At 41.7% G+C, this 20679-nt stretch overlaps 1 protein-coding gene and 1 long non-coding RNA gene across 12 annotated transcripts in view; one reads left to right on the plus strand and one right to left on the minus strand.

Annotated features, from left to right (window-relative positions):
• The window catches only part of Ppp3cc (protein phosphatase 3, catalytic subunit, gamma isoform), a 71673-nt gene that overhangs the window by 25820 nt on the left and 25174 nt on the right, over positions 1-20679 (minus strand). For 7 of the 11 annotated variants that reach the window (XR_003950828.1, XM_006518714.4, NM_001304992.1 and 4 more), the window contains 3 exons: positions 12677-12788; positions 3891-4036; positions 2170-2309 (listed from right to left, as the gene is read on the minus strand). Coding sequence is in view for 9 of the 11 variants with exons in the window: in XM_006518714.4 (XP_006518777.1) it covers positions 2170-2309; positions 3891-4036; positions 12677-12788 (398 nt within the window). In the remaining 2 variants the exon portion in view is untranslated. The remainder of the gene's footprint in view (positions 1-2169; positions 2310-3890; positions 4037-12676; positions 12789-20679) is intronic. The other 4 variants (XR_003950829.1, XM_030247691.1, XM_017315924.2 and 1 more) reach the window with 2 other exon arrangements.
• On the plus strand, positions 4976-12061 carry Gm33790. Its single transcript, XR_001781331.1, has 2 exons — positions 4976-5132; positions 11455-12061. It is a non-coding gene; the product is annotated as a predicted gene, 33790 (long non-coding RNA).

Here is a 20679-nt window from a genome sequence, read left to right on the forward strand (position 1 = left end):
GAAGGCCTGTGTTGTAAGAGGTGTTGGCAGGTGACCACAGGAACTGTAACAAATGACATTTGGCCAATAATGCTAAGTCCTTAAGCAACATCATAAGAGGGAAAAGTTAAATTGTTTCAGTAAATAAGTCACTAGAAAGATAGATGGCAGAGTAGAATTCAAAACGATTATTTTAAAAATGTTTAGGGGCAAATTAAGGCTTCTTTTATACATATGTATCATTTAATTACTGTATTATCTTAACCAGTTAGCAAGATTTTTAAAGAACTAAATTTGTCATAATAAAACAGTGGAATTAAAATTAGTTTAGATTTCAATGTCTTTATTTTCTCTACTTTATTTATTTATTTATTTAGGCTTGGCAAACCATACCAAGAGCTCACATGTGAACTTTAGGACAATAACTTCCAGGAAAAGTCCTAGGCTTGGATCAGTGTTCTGGGTTTTGGTTTTGGTTTGTTTTGGTCAATAGCAGAAGTTCCAAAAGCTGGGAGCAAGCCAGTAAGCAGCACCCTCCATGGTCTCTCCATCAGCTGCCTCCAGGTTCCAGCCCTAGTTCAGTTCCTGTCTTGACTTACTCCAATGATGGATTGTGATCTGATAAGCCAAATGAACCCTCCCTGCCCCCCCCCCCCAAAAAACTTGCTTTTTAGTCATAGTGTTTTGTCACAGTAACAGTAACCCTAAGAGCGTAGGCCTGGCTGGCTTGGCACCCACTATGTAGATGAAGCTGGCCTTGGACTCACATTGTGCAGCAGCCTGCCTGTTCTCAAATACTGGGATTATGTACGTACGTACGTACATACATACATACATACATACATACATACATAGAGAGAGAGAAAGAGAGAGAGAAAAAAAAGAGGGGGGGGAGGGAGAGGGAGAGAGAGAGGGAGGGGGAGGAGACATGCTCAGTGCTAAAGAGCACTTCCTGTTCTTGCAGAAGACCCAGGTTTCTTTTGCAGCCCCCACCCCTCCCCGTCCCAGATGGCTCATAATCATCTGTAACTACCAGATCCAAGGGATCCGATGCCTACTTCTGGTCTCCACAAGCACCAGGTACACATGTAGTTTACACACACACAGACAGGCAAAGCACCGACACACATAAAAATAAGAGGCTGGAGAGATGGCTCAGTGGTTAAGAGCACTGACTGCTCTTCCAGAGGTCCTGAGTTCAATTCCCAGCAACCACATGGTGGCTCACAACCATCTGTAATAGGATCCAATGCTCTCTTCTGGTGTGTCTGAAGACAGCTATAAAATATAGAAATAATAAAATAAAGAAATAAAATCTTTTAAAAGTCAGATCGTTAGGAAGTATCTAGATGATATCTAGAAACAAATAATAAATCATTTAGAGCTTATAACAGTGAGATACTGGGAGAGGTTTTAACTGTGTTCACTAATCTGTACTTCTTATGATCTCATGTCTAAGAACATATTAAAGCTTTCCTGCTATTAAGGGATTGAACAAGTGCTTGCCCAGGATGTGTAAGGTCCTGGGTTTGCTCTCCAACACCAAAATGAAAGGAAGAGGAGAAGGAGGTGAGAGAGGGGACAGAGAAAAAAGAGAAATAAGAACACAGAGAATGAGACTAAACAGTAGTCTCTACTTCTTGTTTGAGACCTGAGCCATTAAGAAAACTTTCATAATACCAGGTGTGGTGGCAAGATTAATTTCATAAAACTAGGGCTTGAGAGATGGCGCGGTGGTTAAGAACACTTACCACTCTTATTGAGGACCCAAGTTCAGTTCTTAGCACCCACATGGTGATTCCAGAATTCTAGTTCTAGTGGATATAATACCCTCCTCTAACTTCAGAGGGCGCCAGGCACACACTTAGTACATAGACGGACAGACATGCAGATACAACATTCATAAAGAAAAAAAAATTAATTTAGAAAAGAATAATTCCATTATATGGATCACAGTGGGCTAGAAAGATGCCTCTGTGGTTAAGAGTATGTGCTCTTCTTATAGAAGACCTAAGTTCCCAGCACCCACACTGGGTGGTTCACAACTGCCTATATTTCCAGCTGCAGGGGATCTTATGTCTCTAGTCTCTCTCTTGGACCTGCATTCATGTGTATAGACACATATGTAATTAAAGAAAAACTGAAAAAGTAAAATGGGGCCCAGTTTGTTTCACTGTGTTCTCAGCTTACCTGAAGAAGTAGGAGCAGCCTCGGACAGTGTTGTGGGTATAGTGCTCCAGGGTCTTCTCGCTGCCGTAGTCCTCTAAGGGATCAGACCACAGCAGGTCACACACTGGCCCAAAAGCAGGAGGCTCAGAAAACCTATCTAACTAGAAGACACACAAGGGCCAAAAGAAGAGAAAAAAAAATCAGGAAAGTAAAAGGCTTTTGGAAGCAGCAGATTAAAAGTCCCCTTCTCCCTACAGGAAAGTATTGCAGATGAGGCCGTGAGCCCCAAGGATGGTCCCTTGAGAAAATGAGAATTCGTCAATAAATGTGTACAAGTATCTTATCTCTGTTCCTGTAGAAAAGGGCCTCTCCTCCCATGCTAATCTAGTGAAATTTACCTCAAATGTGAAATCAGCCTCCACAAAAAATTGTGACGACTAAAGTTAAATTCTATTTTCTATGGGAAGCAGAGCTACAGGAGGGCGGGGAGCCAGGCAGGCATCCTGTCCACTGCTCACTTCGTTCTAATAGAGATGTCTTCTTTTGTAAAAAGCCTTTTATTCTTTCCATTCTATGCAGTGGTGTCATTAACTTACTTTTAATATTTGTCATTAACTTACTTTTTCAGTTACTGCTGCTTTAATTAAAAACACCCCCACAAAAAAATCAAAGAATATAAATAATTGTTTTTGAACACACCAGAACATCTGAGAGTCAAGAAGAGGGCTTCTGCTGAGTGAGAGGGGAGCTTTTTACCACAGCTGATCACAGTGGTTAAATACAAAATCTACTAAAGGCGACATGCTGGGTGGGTACTGAAAAGCCAGCACACACACACCGGCTCACTGCTCACTGGGAGACTGCTGTGAACTCAAGGAAATCCTGAGTCTGTGCCCCGTGGGAACTGAGGGGATCAAGGTGCGGAAGTGCACGTGCACAAGGCTGCTCCTTTCCCTCAGTCATGAAGACACAGTCTTGGGAATAACTACCACATAAGGGAGTGTAAGGCACATGGAGCAACCAACCATCCTGTTTAGGATGCAAACGGCAGTGCGCCTCACAGCTGCCAGAGCTCAGGGCACTCAGTCAAATTTCCTCATTTACAGAAAGAATGTACTCCAAGGGTAAGGGGCCTGGCCAAGGCTTCACATTCATGTTCTTTCTTTGCAAGCTGGAATATAATTTAATTTTTTAAAGCTGGGCATGGTGGCACAAGTCCTGTAATTATACCATACAGTGGAGGAGGTAGAACTGTCTTGAGTTCAAGGCTAGTCTGGGCTTTGCAGAGAGACCTTGTTTAAAATATACAAATATGATTTTTAAAGTTTCAGAGTTCTACTGTAAGAAGAGTATGCTTTTAGCTATTAAGATTTAATTTTAAGGCCAAGCAGTGGTGGCGCATACTTTTAATCCTAGCACTCAGAGGCAGAAGTAGGTAGATCTCTGAGAGTTCAAGGCCAGCCTGATCTACAGAGTGAATTCCAGCGAGAATTATAGAAAGAAACCCTGTTTCAAAAAACGAAACAAAACTTTAATTTTTAAAAAGAGAAAGAATGTTTCTCCAAGTGTTACTAACAGCTCTCTGACAGTGACAAGATTATGAGTCAGTCCCGTATTTCTACCTCTGACTGTATTTTCATTTAACCTCAGCAATTGCTATATGTTATATAGGTAGTCACTGGCTAAGATAAAGAACAAAAATTTAAAAGCACACTCTATGAAAATAGTAAAAAGTTACTTACTTTCCTAATGTCCTCTAAACAAGTAATTTCAGGAGACATTCCTCCATGTACACAGAGAAACTGCTGGTTTAAGAGGGCAGCAAGAGGAAGACAGTCGAAAGTGTGCATGCACGCATCGTACACCATCTCTGAATACTTGATCCGACCTACCCAAAGAGGACAAAGTCAGGGGATGAACAGTGCCATACTGAAGAGACTAACCAGGTGAAGCCAGCTCGGAAGCCACTGGTTACAGGCAAGTCTGAAGACCCTGTCCCAGAGAAAATGTCCTTTTAGAGTTGCACACAAGGGCTAACCGAACACTCTTCCCTTTCTAAAGATAAGTATGACCTTAGATTAACTTTCTAGCTCTGTTGCCCAGGAAATCTGATAAGGCAGGTGGCTGCCCATGTCTTATTAGTGAGCATCATTTACCTGGAGGAAGGTTACGGCTTTAGGCTCCTGAGGGTCCTTTTAGGATCCTCAAATTCTGCCATTAAGCGTTTACAAACAATGCTGGCATTGCTGATCCCTGGGGCTTCCCAGGCAAAGTAGATCCCAGCCCCACCCCATGTGGAACTGTCTCCACAGTACTGAAAACTATTTCTGTATCAGAAACCTTTGGGCTCATTTTTTTCTGTTTTTAAAAAAGATTATTTTTACGTGTATGAGTAGTTTGCCTGTGTGTGTGTTCATGCACTGAGCACATGCCTGGGGAGGTAGCCAGAAGAGTGCTGGATCCCCTGGAACTGGAGTTCAGGAGAGATGTGAGCTGCCATCTGGGTCCTCTCTTGAAGAGCAGCTCTTAGCCACTAAGAGCTTCATCTCTCCAGCCCTTACATTAAAAAATGTGTAGGAAAATTATTACTACTCTAGTGTACTTTACATAGACATAGACTGTTTTGCATTTCTGAATTTATTTTTTATTTGTGTATGTCTACCTAAGTTATGTGCACTGTGCAGGTGCCCTCAGAAGCAGCAGTAGACCCTGGACCTGGATGACAGGCACTTGGGAGCTACCTGTTGTTATGTGGGTGCTGGAAGCTTTACCTAGCTGTACCCAAATATGGCAGCTTACAATTCTCCTTAAATTCTGTTCTAGGGAATCCAGGGCTCTTATCCTCTGAGACATCTCTCGAGTTCCTGCATTTTATATTTTGATGTGGTTGTCAAGTTGGAACTATGGTACAAGGAAATACTCCTAAGTGGGCAGATTGTAGGTGTGCCACAATTCTCTAAGAAGAAAAAGACATGAAGTAACAGGTAAGAACTCTAAAGATGGGCTTAAAAAAAAAAAAACCAGCATTTTCCTTCTTGGTGTTATGGTGTGGCTATGACTAGAATGTATCTCTCAAGGGATGTGTGGGTTTCAGTGTGGGATGTTACCACACAGTGTAAACCTTTAAGAAGAGAAACCTGAACAGGTGGAGCCTAGTGGGAAGTCACTGGGGGCACTGCCCTCAGAAGGAAGATGTGTTGTGAGACACTCAGTAGTTCTTCCAGTAGGGCTCTTCTCTAATCTTTGGCCTTGTGTGTTCTCTCTCTCTTTAATGTGTTCTCCCAACATGAAGTCCTCATCAATTCAAAACCAATGCTGGTATCATACCCTGAAACCTCCAAAACTATAAGCTAAACAAAGCTCTTTTCTTTATAAGGTTCACAGCTTCAGGTCTTTTGTTAGAATAGTAACAAACAGATTATACAGTTGACCTTGGATTTAAAGTCAAGCTGTGCCTTTAGAGTGAATGCTAGTAGAGAAGACTAAGACAGTATACACAAGGAAACCCTACAGTCCATATAGGAAACTGTAAACTGGAGCCAGGCATGGTGGCACACACCTTTAATCCCAGCACTCAGGAGCAAATGAATCTTTGTGAATTAGAGGCCAGCCTGGTTTACAAAGTGAGTTCCAGGATAGCTATGGCTACACAGAGAAACCCCATCTCGAACACACAAACAAACAAAACAAAGGAAAGTATAAACGAAGGTGAGAAGGCCTCCCTCTCATAACAATCCAGACATTCTCTTTGTGGCTGATACTGAGGGACTCAGGTTTGGGTTTAATGGAATCTGAGGGCTCTCTTCACACTGGCACAGAGGCGGTTAAGACTGTATTCAATAGCATATCTAACTTTAACATGAGCTCAGTTTGTGCAGGGATGCACCTCCTTACAGTTACAGCCTCACTTTGCTATTTCAAAAGCAGATCCAGCTGTGAGTATAACATCTGTTCAAAATAAAAGCAAACAAAGAATCTTTAACATGTGGTCAGTGCTAGATATTTCCTCCTAAAAATCCAAAGGCAGAATCACCTTTGTTACCAATGTCAATTAAAATTCCTTTATAAGAATCCTAAACTTGAGTATAGGTAAGAGTCTAAGTGGCATTCATGGTCCACACCATCATCTAGTATGCCTTTCATCCTAATAATGACTCAGAAAAAGTCCTTAGCTTACTTCCAAACAATGCCAGATCTGTGGAGAGACAGCAAGTATGCACAGAGTACCGAGCCACTCTGTAAACCAAAACAGGAGAACAAAAGCCAAATCAGGTGAAAAGACATGTACGGCATATTAGTATGTGCGCAAACAGGCCGTCCTATGCTACCATTCCCCGAGGGATTAGACTAGAGACAGTAACCATAGTCCTATTTTTTCTTTTTTTCTTTCTTTTTTCTTTTTTTTTTTTTGGGGGGGGGACAGGGTTCGAGACAGTTTCTCTGTGTAGCCCTGGCTGTCCTGGAACTCACTTTGTAGACCAGACTGTCCTCGAACTCAGAAATCCGCCTGCCTCTGCCTCCCAAGTGCTGGGATTAAAGGCGTGTGCCACCACACCTGGCCAGTCCTATTTTTTCTAATGTTCTCTGATGAGTACATGTCTATAAGTATATAGCAAGTACACTTACATGTATAGTGACCACAGTATATATCCGTGAGCTAAATGCCTGAGCCAGTCAGTTGTCAGATAAATGACCTGTAACCTAACTCTCTTAGTTTGGTCCTTAGATTGGTTGTTAGCTTTCTAGCTTGGAATCTTGAGCAAATGCTTCCATTCCATGTGTTTTCCCGACTATATAATGGGAATGATAATCCCTATAAGTCATGATGCTATGAGGATAGAGGTGTATTTACACCTGGCACACAATGGTTATAACTATGTGTTAAGTGATCATTTCGCAGAATCTCTATGAAGTAGGCACATTCCCATGTTCATTTAAAAACTGAGGAAGGCAACTGGAGAGGTGATTCAGCTGTTAGAGCACTGTCTGCTCTACCATAGAGCCAGGGTTCAATCCTCAAAACCCACACAATAGGGAAGAAATTTCCATGACTGAGTTCCAGACAGACATGTTTCTACCATGTAAGATTGAAGGAGCACTGGGGCTAGAGAGATGGCTCAGCAGTAAGAGAGAGCACTCATTGCTCTTCCAGAGGACCTGGGTTTAGTTCCCAGCACCCACCCACATGGTGAATCACAATGGTATGCAACTCCAGTTCCAGGATATTAGATGCCCTTGTTTGGTCTCTGAGAGCAGCAGGCACAGACACACACATAAGCATACATATAAATATAACACACAATTACATAAAAGGGGAGAAAACTGGGCGCAGTGCTCATAACTGCAAGCTTCAGTGGCAGAGAAGTCACATCCACATTCTTAACTACCCTCTCAGACTCTTCCAAACTATGGTGCTGGGGTTGGGACCCAAGGCCTTGAGAATGCAGGGCAAGTGCTCTCCCAAATGTTTATACCCTCATTCTGTGAACTGTCAACATGGGATCTTACTATGAAGCTCAGGCTGGCCTTGAACTGGCAGCTTCTAGAATGCTGGGATTACTGGCAATGTGCCACTATGCCCACCACTATTTTTAAGTTTAAATTAAATAGAATTTAAATACTAAAATATATCATTCCAAAAGGTCAAATAAGCTGATTAAAGAGCTTTATTTTCATGAAAAATTAATGTCTATATTATAGACATTTATATAAGGTTTAACTCTTGCCAATAATACAACAGGATGGAACAAACTGTAGTTAAAAGGTTTCATATAGTCCAATCTGATCTTAACTCATCTCCTAAGTACTGGGATTACAGGCAAACATCACCCCACCCATGGCCAGCAATAAAACAAAATTGTAAAAGAATTCCAGGAAGTTTTGAGTGTCAGCATCATGTATAAGAAACCATAACCTAGCTATTGAGCATATATTTTCTTAATTCTCATTTGCATTCACTAAAGATTCCCCCTCTGTCTTTGTCTCTCCTCTCTCTCTGGCCCCAAGTCCCCAGGGTCCACTGTCACCTGTGCTGGGGACTAATGGTACAGGCCATTAGCAAACCAATTTCTTTAGCCTAGCTGAGAAATCCCCAGGGATAAGATAAAATTCTGTCTTTCTTATGATAACAGCTTGGTAGTTAAAAAGAAAACAAATTATACAGCTCTAGACTTATGGATATGCCATAATCTAACCACACCAATCTGCTACTCCAAATACTGTGACGAACAGTATTCTTCTTTAGAACAGTGCTGTGTCCTTTAGAAAATTACAAAAGTTTCTGGAACTTGTCAGTAAGCTATCAAAAAGAGGTTTGGGGAACAACAAACTAATCCTCTTGAGATATCTGGACCCAAAACTATGAGACGGGGTCAAGACACTCGCTACACTTCTTGCTTTCTAAGTACACAACAATAAGAAACAGTAGGCAGATAGTTAACTATTAGCCAGGCTCTGTAACACATGCCTGTAATTTCAGAAGGATGAAGCAGAAGGCCCACTAATTGTTTGAGGCCAGCAGTAGGTACTGAGGTAGTTCAAGGCCATCCTGGGTAGTCTAACAAGCCCCTGTCTTAAAAACACCTCCCAAAAGATATCAGTTATTCTTTTTTTGTTTGTTTGTTATTCAAATTTTCTTTTTTTTAAAGATTTATTTATTTATTATATGTAAGCACACTGTAGCTGTCTTCAGATACACCAGAAGAGGGGATCAGATCTCATTACGGGTGGTTGTGAGCCATCATGTGGTTGCTGGGATTTGAACTCAGGACCTTTGGAAGAGCAGTCAGTGCCCACTGAGCCATCTCTCCAGCCCTCAAATTTTCTTGTGCTTTAGAGAAAACAAGAGAAATTGAAAAATAAGTCTCTCAGTATAAGTAAGAATAAATGTGATACAGGCCTGGTGACCCTGGTGACATCAGCCTGTGATCCCAGCTATGTAGGAGCTAAGAGGAGGCCCAAAAATTCAAGGCCAACCTGGGGAACTCAGACTCTTTCTTAAAGCAAAAAGTAAAAATAGAACTGTTTCAAAAATAAATAAATAAATAAAACTGATATGAGACAAGAAAACCACACTCCTTAAAAGCCCGCAGCTGCACATTCTGCCACCGAGCATCACTTAGCAGTAATTATATGGTTCTGATTCTAAAAGCCACAGTGGCCCACAGACGAGATCAGCCTGTCAGTGAACACACATACGTGCTCTTTCCTCATATAGGAATAACATTTTATATGTGTACATTAGTATGTCAGCAGACGGAGTGACTAGGCTGGAGTACAGCTAGGAGCACACTGAGCGCCAGCAGACAAGAGACATGAGGTGAGGAATTCTGGGCAAAATAAAAAACTTAAAAGCATTTCCTGAGTCTATTGTTCTATCTTCTAAAAATACTCAGGACCAATTATACTGATCACAAACAAAATCTGCTTCACTCTCCAGCACCAAACCCATAAAAGAACAAATAAAAATTGTGGCTTAAAAGGGGAGAACAGGGCGGGAAATTACAGTAAATGTCCCTTAAAAACCAAGCCAAACAAGGAGCCTAAACCAATGAGCTGTGCATAGCCAGGGCAATGCAGAAAACCCTCTGTCAAATGGAAACCAGCACAGCCACCTCACGAAGAGCAAGGCACCTGCAGGCCATGTCCTTGCTGCTCACTTAACTCTAAGTGCAAGTAGCTGACTTCCATCCAGCAGATCCCAGGTCCGTTGTTGCCTGTTTTATATATATTATGTAATTTTTTAGGCAAAACCAGTATATGTTAGAGAAACTGCAAAGTACTTTAAAATCTTCAAATAGTCAAGGAGTTGGGAGTTCTCAGGGACACTGGCACAGTTATGCTTTTCTTTCATACCTTGTGTGTCCACGCTCACACACATATAATGTCACAAATGTGGAAGGCAGACAACAATGTGCAGGAATCAGATCTTTGCTTCCTGGGAACTGCTCAGATCGTCAAACTCAGTAGCAAGTGTTCAGCATCTCACTAGCCTTGCAGTCATATCTATCTATCTATCTATCTATCTATTTATTTTGGTTTTTTGAGATAGGGTTTCTCTGTGTAGCCCTGTATTTATTTATTTATTTATTTAGGTTTTTTGAGACAGGGTTTCTCTGTGTAGCCCTGGCTGTCCTGGAACTCACTTTGTAGACCAGGCTGGCCTCGAACTCAGAAATCCGCCTGCCTCTGCCTCCCAAGTGCTGGGATTAAAGGTCTGCGCCACCACGCCCTGCTCCCTGCAGTTATTCTTAACCAACTGCATACACCTGGATTGCTAGGAGAGCTTCAAAACCTGTATATGGGCCAGAGACATGGCTTGTGGGACACAGCTCTTGTTGCTGAGCCTGTACCTAAATTCAATCCTCAGTACCCACATGGCAGAAGGGAGAAAATCAACTCTGTGACTTCCACACAAGCATGGCATGCTCCTCGTGCACATACACAAAATAAAAATATTAAATATTAAAAAATAGTTATTTAAGCCAGGCAGTGGGGGCACACACCTTTAATCCCAGCACTCAGGAGGCAGAGGCAGAGGCAGGCAGATATCTGAGGTTGAGGCCAGCCTGATCTACAGCTTGAGTTCTAGGATAGCCATGTTTTACAGAGAAACACTGTCACAAAAAAAAAAAAAAAGAAAGAAAGGAAGAAAGGAAGAAAGGAAGAAAAGAAAAGAAGAAAAAAGAAAACAAATAAAAGCCATTTAAATACTTGGTTTGCAATTGCATTGTTTTTAAGTTAGCAGCTTGAAAAAAATTACAGAAGTAGTTCAAAATAGTGGCAAAAAGTAATTCAAATATTTTAAGCATTAAAATAAGATCCTCTGACCCAGCACAAGAAGTAACACTAGTGCCAATGACTTCTGTGCACAATGTGCAAGTCAGCCAATGGTTTTTCTCAGCTAATAGCACATCTAAGCATCTCTCCATATAGCACACACAGATCCCTTAATATTTAAACAGTGGTCTAGTATTGCTATAAAGGTTATTTTGGGGGCCAGGAAGATGACTCAGCAGGTAAAGCACTTGCTGTGTAAGCCTGCAGACCTGAGATCGACCTTGGAAATCCACATAAATGAGGTGAAGCAAAGACTGGACTCCATAAAGTTTCCTAACTCTGTATTCCGACACCCCTTTCTGATACTCATATATTGTACTTAATTGGCCCTTTATTGACATCTAATTTTTTTTGTTGTTATAATTAACACTGCAATGAGCATCCTTAAGAAGCAAATATCTACTGTTTTCTGTCCATCTGTGCTAGACAAATTGTAACATGACTTCCAATGGCTTCCACTCTGTATAGCTTTCAAGTCCGTGGGACTCTGACTACGATGAGCCTCTCACTGTTACACTTCACCGGACGGAAAGGGAAGAGTCTTCTGGATGAACCTGGCCTGATCACACCAACCATTAAAGAGCACAGGGTTCCTCCAGCTCTGACTGCAGAAGTCAGAGACTCATCCAGGCAGGGCCAGAAGAAAGCCAACGTCAACACTGGGAACTACCTTTGGGAACCATGTCAAAAACTTGAAAGCAATCTTTAAAAACTGAGAGTGAGAGTGACATCCCCCACCGTTCACCCCCAGTTTGGGAGCTAGAAGAAAGGACTTTAATCCATCATTGCAAGGACTCTAAACGACTACTAGCCTCAGAGGAAGATTCTAATACAGTCCTCACATACCATGGTCCCTGCTGAGCAAAGCCTACAGAGAATCCTGACTTCTGCTGTGACATGAGCCCTGTGGGAGTCACTAAACTCCTGACAGTTGCTTTAGCAGTCAAAATACTGAGAGAAGAGAATGTATACTTCACAAATACAAAACCAATCTTCACAAATATTTCAAAATTGCTGTCCAAATACTTGACACCAATTTAAATCCCTACCAAGAGTAAATCTACTTTGAAACCCTTCCTGGTTATTATCTGATGGTGTGTTTATTTCAGGAAGTTTCTGGGGCTGGAATGATCTGAAGATCCTGTCTCTTTTGTTGTTTTTTTGAGACAGGGTTTCATATAGCTCAAACTGACCTTGAATTCACCACATAGCCAAGGCTGGCTTTGAATTCCTAATCCTTTTGTCTCCACCTCTCAAGTGCTGGGATTACAGATATGTCTATCAAGCCTGGATTACAATTTTCTTTAATAATTCTGACCTTTCCTTTCAAGCTATACTGGGAAGAAGGCAGCTATTATAACCTGTCTAGTGAAGCGACTCAATTATAACCTTGTCAAATGGAGACTACCATGTGAGTATAGTGGAGTGTGTGTGCTAAACAAACTCATTCTCTGATAAGCAATGTAAAAGCATTGAACTTTTCTTCTCCATCTTCTTTTAAACAGTGTCTGACTCTATAGCCCAAGCTGGCTTCAAAGTTGTGGTGATCCTTCTGCCTCAGCTTCCCGAGCGCTGAGCTACAGGCAAGAGCCACCAAGCCTGGCTTGAGTTTTTCATTTTGAAGGTATGATCTTAACTGAGTGTGGCAGCACCTGAGATAACTGACTGTTCTGGAGAGATGTATACTCACATTCCTGTTTGAAGGTGAAGTACTCTGTAAGATGCCTGCATTCATGATTTCCTCGAAGCAGAAACAATGTTTTAGGATGGTTAATCTTTAAGCTCCATAGATACAGCACACACTAGGAGACACAATTAGAGGATAAGTGTTCTTCATGACCATGACAATACATAAACACATTTGATCTAAATCTAAATGATGTGCTATATGGTATATCTCACTGTAAGTCCCAAGTTGTAAATGTAATCTTCGAGCTTTTGCATGTTATCCTTAAATTTGGTAAAATTAATAACCTTCTTTAAAATCTCTAAGTATCCAAAACAAAACAAAAAACCTCTAAGTATCTAAATATTGAGGACTCTCTAGGCAAAGCTACCCACATACATACTATAGTTGTAAAATCTGCATCATTCTTTTTTTAATGGAAAAACACTAGGACCAGGAACAAGGCAAAAATATTAACTATTTGTTACTATTCAGCATTACAATAAAGGTGTTAGCAAATATAACTAGACAAATGAAACCAAGTAAAGGCTTTAGAATGGGTAAAGGAAAAATTAAAAGCTGACAATATAATTGTATAACTAAAAAACACCCCTGAAAAATCAATGATAAAAAGTAGCTTAGTGAAAGAATTCAGCAAGATAGGATATACAATTGAATACATAAATAAACATGTATGGCAGTTGTTCTGGTGAGGCTGATATTCAAATGCTAAACTCTATACCCCAAGATCTCGCTGCTCTGAGAAGAACAGATCCTTACATACGCCAGCTTTAGTTGTATAAAACTTGCTTCCAAGTTATCTCTGATTGGTTAATAAAGATGCCTACAGCCTGGGCTGTACAGAAGAGAGGGGCAGGGCAGATAGAAGGCTCAGGCAGGGACCACAACAAGGAGGAGGGGGAGAAGGCAGAAGTCGCTGTGGGGGAGATGAATGGTGAGAGCACAGCCATGAGGGCCAGCCTGTTAGAACAGGAGCAGCCCAGGCACAACACACAAGTGATATCTCAGGGTTATTGACAGGGGAGTAGACAAAAGAGCATAGAGGGCTGATATCTGCCCAGCTCTAGTGCTTTAAGGCTTATTTTAAAACTAAAGGTTTTTGTGTCTTTGAGAACTATATGGTCTAAATAGAATAACCACCCCCACCCCCACGAATAATATTTACAACAGCAGCAACAAAAAGCTGGGGGTTGCAGCTCAGTTGGTAGAGTGCCTGATTACCGTGCACAAGGTCCTGAGTTTGATCCTAGGACCCATAAACATACATAATGTCCCATACCCATAATACTAGCCCTTAAGAGATGGAAGCAGAAGAATCAGTGAGGAACCAGTAGTTCAAGGTCACATGACATATTGTATCCAAAACAAAAAACAAAAAAACAAAACACCACCACCAACAACAACACCAAAACCAAATACAGAAACAAAAACATAATGTCCTGAGTCAGATGAAGTAGCATAGGCCTGTCACCCCTGTACTCAGGCAAAAAGAGCAATGAATTCAAGGCTAGCTTAGACTACTTTCTATACTAACCTGGTTATATAATAAAACTTCAGTTCAAATAAAATAAAATAAAATAAAATCCTTGTGCCCTGCCACATGCCTCAATCTTCCAGTAGTCCAGAAACAGATCCAAGTTCATATGAACATCTGTACACAATAAAGGCGGCATCTCTAATCACCAGGTAACAGCTGTGCATGGCAGCTCATCCTGGAACCCCAGCACCGAGTAGGCTAGAGCAGAACTGCCTTGAATTGGAGACTTGCCTGCACTACAGTATAAAAATTCATCTCATAAAAACAGGGTGGAGGAGATCCCTGGGGTAATGAGCTTTTTAATGAAACAGCTCTGGGGTTAGATGCCATTTCAAAAAAATAGTAAACTTAGATCTAATCTTACATAGTACCCAACAAGTGACAAACGAATGAGGGGTCCACAGGTTAAAATGAAGTTTAACAAGAATGCATGGGCTGTAGGGAAGAAATTTCATTGACTAGAGATCCAGACAGACATGTTTCTATCATGTAAGAATGAAGGAGCACTGGGGCTGGAGAGATGGCTCAGCAGTAAGAGAGAGCACTCATTGCTCTTCCAGAGGACCTGGGCTTAGTTCCCAGCACCCACCCACATGGTGATTTACAAACATCTATTAGCCCCAATTCTGGGGTACCTGATGCCCTCTTCTGACCTCTGGGCTACCAGGCACATACATGGGCTACATACATACATGTTGGTCAATACTCGCATACATAAAACAAATCTAAAAAAAAAAAAAAGCTGGGTGGTATGCATGCCTTTGATCTCAGCACTTAGGATCTCTGAGTTCAAGACCAGACTGCTCTACAGAGTAAGTTCCAGGACAGCCAGGGCTACACAGAGAAACCTTGTCAAAAGACAAGACAAGACGTAAATTGCATGGTAAAGACAATGCAAAAGTTCTCAACATTATCATAGTAAAATACTGACAATGAACACATGTGTACACACACATACACACACACACACACACACACACACACATGCTAAGCAACGCCATGACACTATAGCAAGGAATGAGAAAGAACTATGTAAACTGTTTCAGAGTCATTTTGAGTATAGAAAAGAGTATGGGATGTTGCCCTTTATAAAGTCAGGAGTATACGAAATGCATGCTTATCTAGTTAAGAAACATGGGAAAGTTTAATAAGCCTGACACTAAAGAGGAGACCGGAAGGGTGAAAACCCTTGAGTGCAGATAAGGTGGGTACTCTCCTTCATTTATCTGAGGAGGAGGAGGAGGAGAGATACTGCGTATCTGTATGTGTCTGTGTATGTGTATCTGTCTGTCTCTCCATCTGTCCATCCTAATTTGTTACTGGTATCTCTTATCCATATCACAGACTGATTACCAAATTCCAAAATCTGAGATACTGCAGAATCTGAACCTCAGTGAATGCCACTGTGATACTCCAAAAGATTTGCCTCTGGAGCATTTCGAAGATTTTACTTTTGGACAGGCATGCTCCACTGGCAAAATCTATGCAAATCCTTCAATACTTGAAAACCTCTGGAGAAGCACACCTGGTCTCAAGCATTATTAGATAATCTTCCTAAGTGGGGTTTCTGTGCCTGTCTTTAGGCTCCAGCAGTCCCAGGTTACATAACAGTCAGAGTAATTGTTGTAAGACACAAATATGGCAGCGCTGCTCCTCCCAAAGCCTCCCACATCAGAAAAAATAGCAATTAAAATAACAACGCAGGTGCTTCATATCACACCCAGAACAAATCTAAACTCCCTGACTATGGTTTGCAAGGTCTGCCTATCTGTCAGTCTGTCTGTCTGCCTGCAGCAGCTCTTCCTCCCCACCCCGCCCGCCCAGCCTTGCTACTGTCTGGGCTGTCCCTGTCACTGAGCTTTCATTCTCTGTGCCCTCTGCGCACAAGGGACTCCCACTCAGCTGTGCTTTCTCTTGAAGGTCATTCCCGTTTCTACCCAAATATCCTCATCTCTGAAAGGCCTGCCCTGAGTGATCCATCTAAATTAGTTGTTCCTATCTCCCTTTATCCCTACTGATTTCAAATTCATAGATGGTAAACAAATTATATAGAAACTAGCATACAAAATTCTCAGTAGAAAATCAAGAACTTACATTTAAGACTATGATCTAAAGTCTGTCATGCCATCAACGATGTATCCGGATAAGATGACCAGTAGGTAAAGGGCTTGCTTTGTGAGCCTTAGTTCAATCAGAGTACTCACATAAAGGTGGAAAGTCACAACAAACTCCACAAAGGTGTCCTTTGAGCACTGTAGCATACACACCCACCCACTCCACCCCATACAGTAATATATCTTTGTAAATTCAAGGAATATTCTACAAGACACTAACTTCTGCAATGTACAGAGCAAAAAATGGAAAATAAGTTTGTGCCATTTTCAGTATAGTGATACAAAATCTAATTAGCTGGGCCTGAGAGATAACTCAGTGGGTTATGGAATTTACTGCTAGCCCAACAACCTGAGTTCAACTCTTAGGACCCACATAGTGGAGAGAACTGGCTCCTATAAGTTGTCCTTTGACTTCTATAGACATGCATATAAACACACACACAGAAAATATAATTTAAAAGTTAAAATCTAAGACACAGCCACAAAGCCAATTAGCATTCTAATTAAATAAGAGGTGGAGACACAGATGTTCAGTGATGGTCTCAACACTGTCACAGAAACCAGGCCCGCTCCTGCTACTCATTCCTCTGTGACTCACAGGACAGTCCTCACAGCCATAAAATGGCTGCCTTGGGACACCCATCCACATTTAACTGACAGGGTGGAATAGATGTCCAAAAGCTTTAGGCTGCACCCGCTGCCTGGGGAAGACAAAGGTAGGTGTTCAGACTCACCCTTGGCTATAAAATGAACTCAAGGCCAGTTTGGACTTTGTGAGATTCTGCATCAACAAAATAAGGCAAAGCCCAAAGCTTTACCTTTCTTCCCAAGAGTCTTTTCACATAGGAAGCTGCCCATAGGGCAGCCAAGCAAACAAAAACCAAGAATAGCACCAGAGAGCTGTCTTATGCATCACCAGGCAGAATGAGCCTGTGATATCCTGAGGCTAATCACAAGTGGCAGGATTTACTTTAACAAGGTCAGAACAATCAGAAATTATTCCCTGGCCTGGGATAAAAGGCTTCCTTTCTTGAGTCTGAAAGTTCCCCTTGCCACCAGAGCCCTACTTTTTGGAACAAAACAGGGGTTTTGTTCCTGAGGGAGGAGGGGGAAAGGCAGTGAGCAACCTTCTATAAGCCTATTTACCCAACACTAAAGGAATGGTAAAGCAAGCCATGGACTTTTTGCCAGTAATGTGTCATCATAGAAAAATTAATGATAAAAATGTTTCTAATATGATGTTGAATGGAAAAGAATCACAGAAGGAATATCCATTATTGTCCTAATTTTCTTTTTAAAAATGCATTCAAGGTGCTATGAGGACAGCTTAGCAGTCCTTCTCTTATAGGTGAGCAGATTCAGGTTCCATGTGGTGGCTGACAATCACAGGTAGTTCCCGTCCCAGGGGATCTGACGCCCTCTTCTGGCCTCTGTGTGCAGACACATGGTACACAGACATACATGCAGGTAAAACACCCATACCCATAAAATAAATGATTAAATCTAGAAAGGACTTACAGTATTAAAAAATACATATAAGAAAAAAATTAAAAGAACAACAAAAAGTCAGAGTAAGGGAATAGTTCAGGAGTACAGTATGTAGCGATGGTGTGTGGGGGACCAGAGGAAAAATAGAAAAAGACAGGGGCTGGAGAGGTGCTCAGAGTGCTTGCTGTTCTTCAGAGGACCTGAGTTTACTTCCCAACTCAGTCATCTGCAGCTCAAAACTGTTGTAATCTAGCTCCAAGAGAATGGATTGAATGATCCTCTTCTGCCCACAAGCATTTGCATACAAAAAGCATAAATGGACCCTCCCTCCCTCCCTCCCTCCCGAGTTCCTTCCCTTCCCCTCCTTCTCCCCCCCCCACACAAATTAAAAACTTGAAAATAATAAAAATGATTGCATCCAAAAGCTAAACATAACCTAGACGTGGTGGTTTATGCTTACGCTGTCAGCCAGCACCTGGGAGTGGAGACAGGCACGTAAGGAGTCCAAGGTCAGCCTTAGTTAGCAAGCTTCAGGTCTGGCTAAATAAGATGCTATCTCAAAACCTGGGAGGAGTGGTAGCTGGAGACCGCTCAGCAGTGAGAAGCATTTATTGCTCTTGCAGAGAGCCTGAACTTGGTTCCCACACATGGAGGGTCCCATGCTCCTGTAACTCCAGTTCCAGGGATCTGGTGCTGTCTTCTGTCCTTCTTGGACAGCAGGCATGCACTTGAATACATTCAGGAAAACATTTATCCACATAAAAATAAGTGAAAATCTTAAAAAGAAAACAATTAGACCACCACTGTTATCTAAAACCTTCAATTCATTTGTTATATTTTAGAGAAATCAGTCAAGTAAAAAAAATAACAAAGTCAAATGCAAACTACAATTAAATTACATTAGTATTCATTAAAACTGAATGCCTACTATATATTAGAAGACTTGGCGAGGTCTTTAAGATTTATTTTTAATTATGTGTGTATGTATATGCCTGTGTTTTTAAGTATGTGCACATGAGGGCAAGTGCCCAAAGGAGACTTATTTGGATCCCTTGGAGCTAGAGTTATAGGCAGTTGTGAGCTGCCTGATATTGAAAGAACCTAGTGGGGAAACCCCCACTCAATTGTCGTTCAGCGCGCACCCAGGAATCACGAACAGACGACCATCTTGATGTAAAAGCATGAGGTAGTTTAATGATGGAGCTCCGGGCCGACACATATCTCCCGCAGGAGACAGAGGTGTCGACCACATGGTGGAGCCATAATGGCGGAGCTCCGGTTCGAAACGTATCTCACACAGGAGACAGTGGTTTCGACCCCGAGGCTTGGGAGCTAGGGACTTTTATAGAAAAGGGGTGGGGCTGGGGGAGGAATTGGCGCGGTTTTACATGATTGGTCCATTTAAACATTAACAGACTATCAGAAGGGTGGGAGATAGGTAGGCACTAGGCCAGTCAGGACATGTAACGACGGGCCTGCCCGGGCATGTCCTGGCCTGTTCTGCTATGTTCTCAGCCCCAGGTTTCAAAGCTCACAAACAACTCTTTGGGCTATTTGACATAAATTACATGAATCACATGTCTCAAGTTTTATTTCCTTTCAATATGTGTGCTGAGAACCAGACTTGGGTCCTGGGCAAGAACAATACATGCTTTTCTACACTGAGCCATCCACTAGCCCCCTGGGAAAGGTCTTAATACGAAGATTCCTACTGCTGATTATAGGAAGACTTCTATTATACTAGAAGACCCGCTGAAAGGAGAGCCTGTACTATAGGACTGCTAGCTCCTCCAGAGAACACGAATTTTACTCTTTTTGTGTGTAAGTGGGGATGGAACTGTAGGCAAGGGTTCTACTGCTGAGTTACCTCTATCTGAATCTCATTCTAGATTGGATTCTACAGCCTGCTATAAAGTTGTTACTCAGGAAATTACTAATAAAGGAGGGAAAACCATGTAACATGAAATTTCCTGGAAATAGCACAGAGGTACAAAACTCACTGTGGATTTTAGAACATGAGTCAGTAACTGTATCAATGAATTGAAACTATTTGAAAACCAGGAACTAGAGCCAGAGGAGGGCATATGACTGTAGTTTCAGCTATTTGGGAGACTGGAGCAGAAATTCATGACCAACCAAGTTCCAGGCCAGTCTGGGCTACAGAGAAAAACCATGGAGAGGGGGTGGGGTGAGGGTAAGGGTAAGGAAAGAAAGATCAACTAACCAACTTGGGGAACACAAAGACACCTGCTTCCAAAATTAAACAGTAGCCTGGGGATAGTGCTCAGTGGTAGATTTCGCACTGGGACAATCCCTAGCACTTAAAGTAAACAAAATTAAAATTAAAACTTTATAAAGTCTTATTTTTAATTAACTGTAAGTCATAATAATTAGAAAATATTTTGTCCTATTTGTTTCAAGATTGTATTTTTTAAGATTCTGTACATTTGTTCTTGTGTGCACATGAGACCATTTGCCCACAGAGGCCAGAATCATCTGGAGCAAGAGTTAAAGATGGTTGTGAGCCATTTGAAGATATGGGTGCTAGGGGTTGAACCCAGGTCCTATGCAAAAGCAGGCTGTGTTCTTAACTGCTGAGCTATCTCTCCAGCACTAATGTTTATGTTTAATACATTGTCCCTGGGGCTAGGAATTAGCTCGGTTGGTGGAGTATCTCCCTAGCATGCACAAAATCCTGGGTTCAATTTTCAGCACTATGTAAGGATCATGGAAGCATGGACACAAAAGGATCGGAAGTTTACTAAGGTCATCCTCAGATATACAGCAACTCTGAGGCTAACCTAAACCAAATGAAATACTTAGACAAAAACAAAAACGAAGGGATTGGAAGGAGAGGAAGGAGGGGA

This window comes from Mus musculus, chromosome 14 (assembly GCF_000001635.26).
Source record: "Mus musculus strain C57BL/6J chromosome 14, GRCm38.p6 C57BL/6J".
Taxonomy (NCBI): Eukaryota; Metazoa; Chordata; class Mammalia; order Rodentia; family Muridae; genus Mus; species Mus musculus.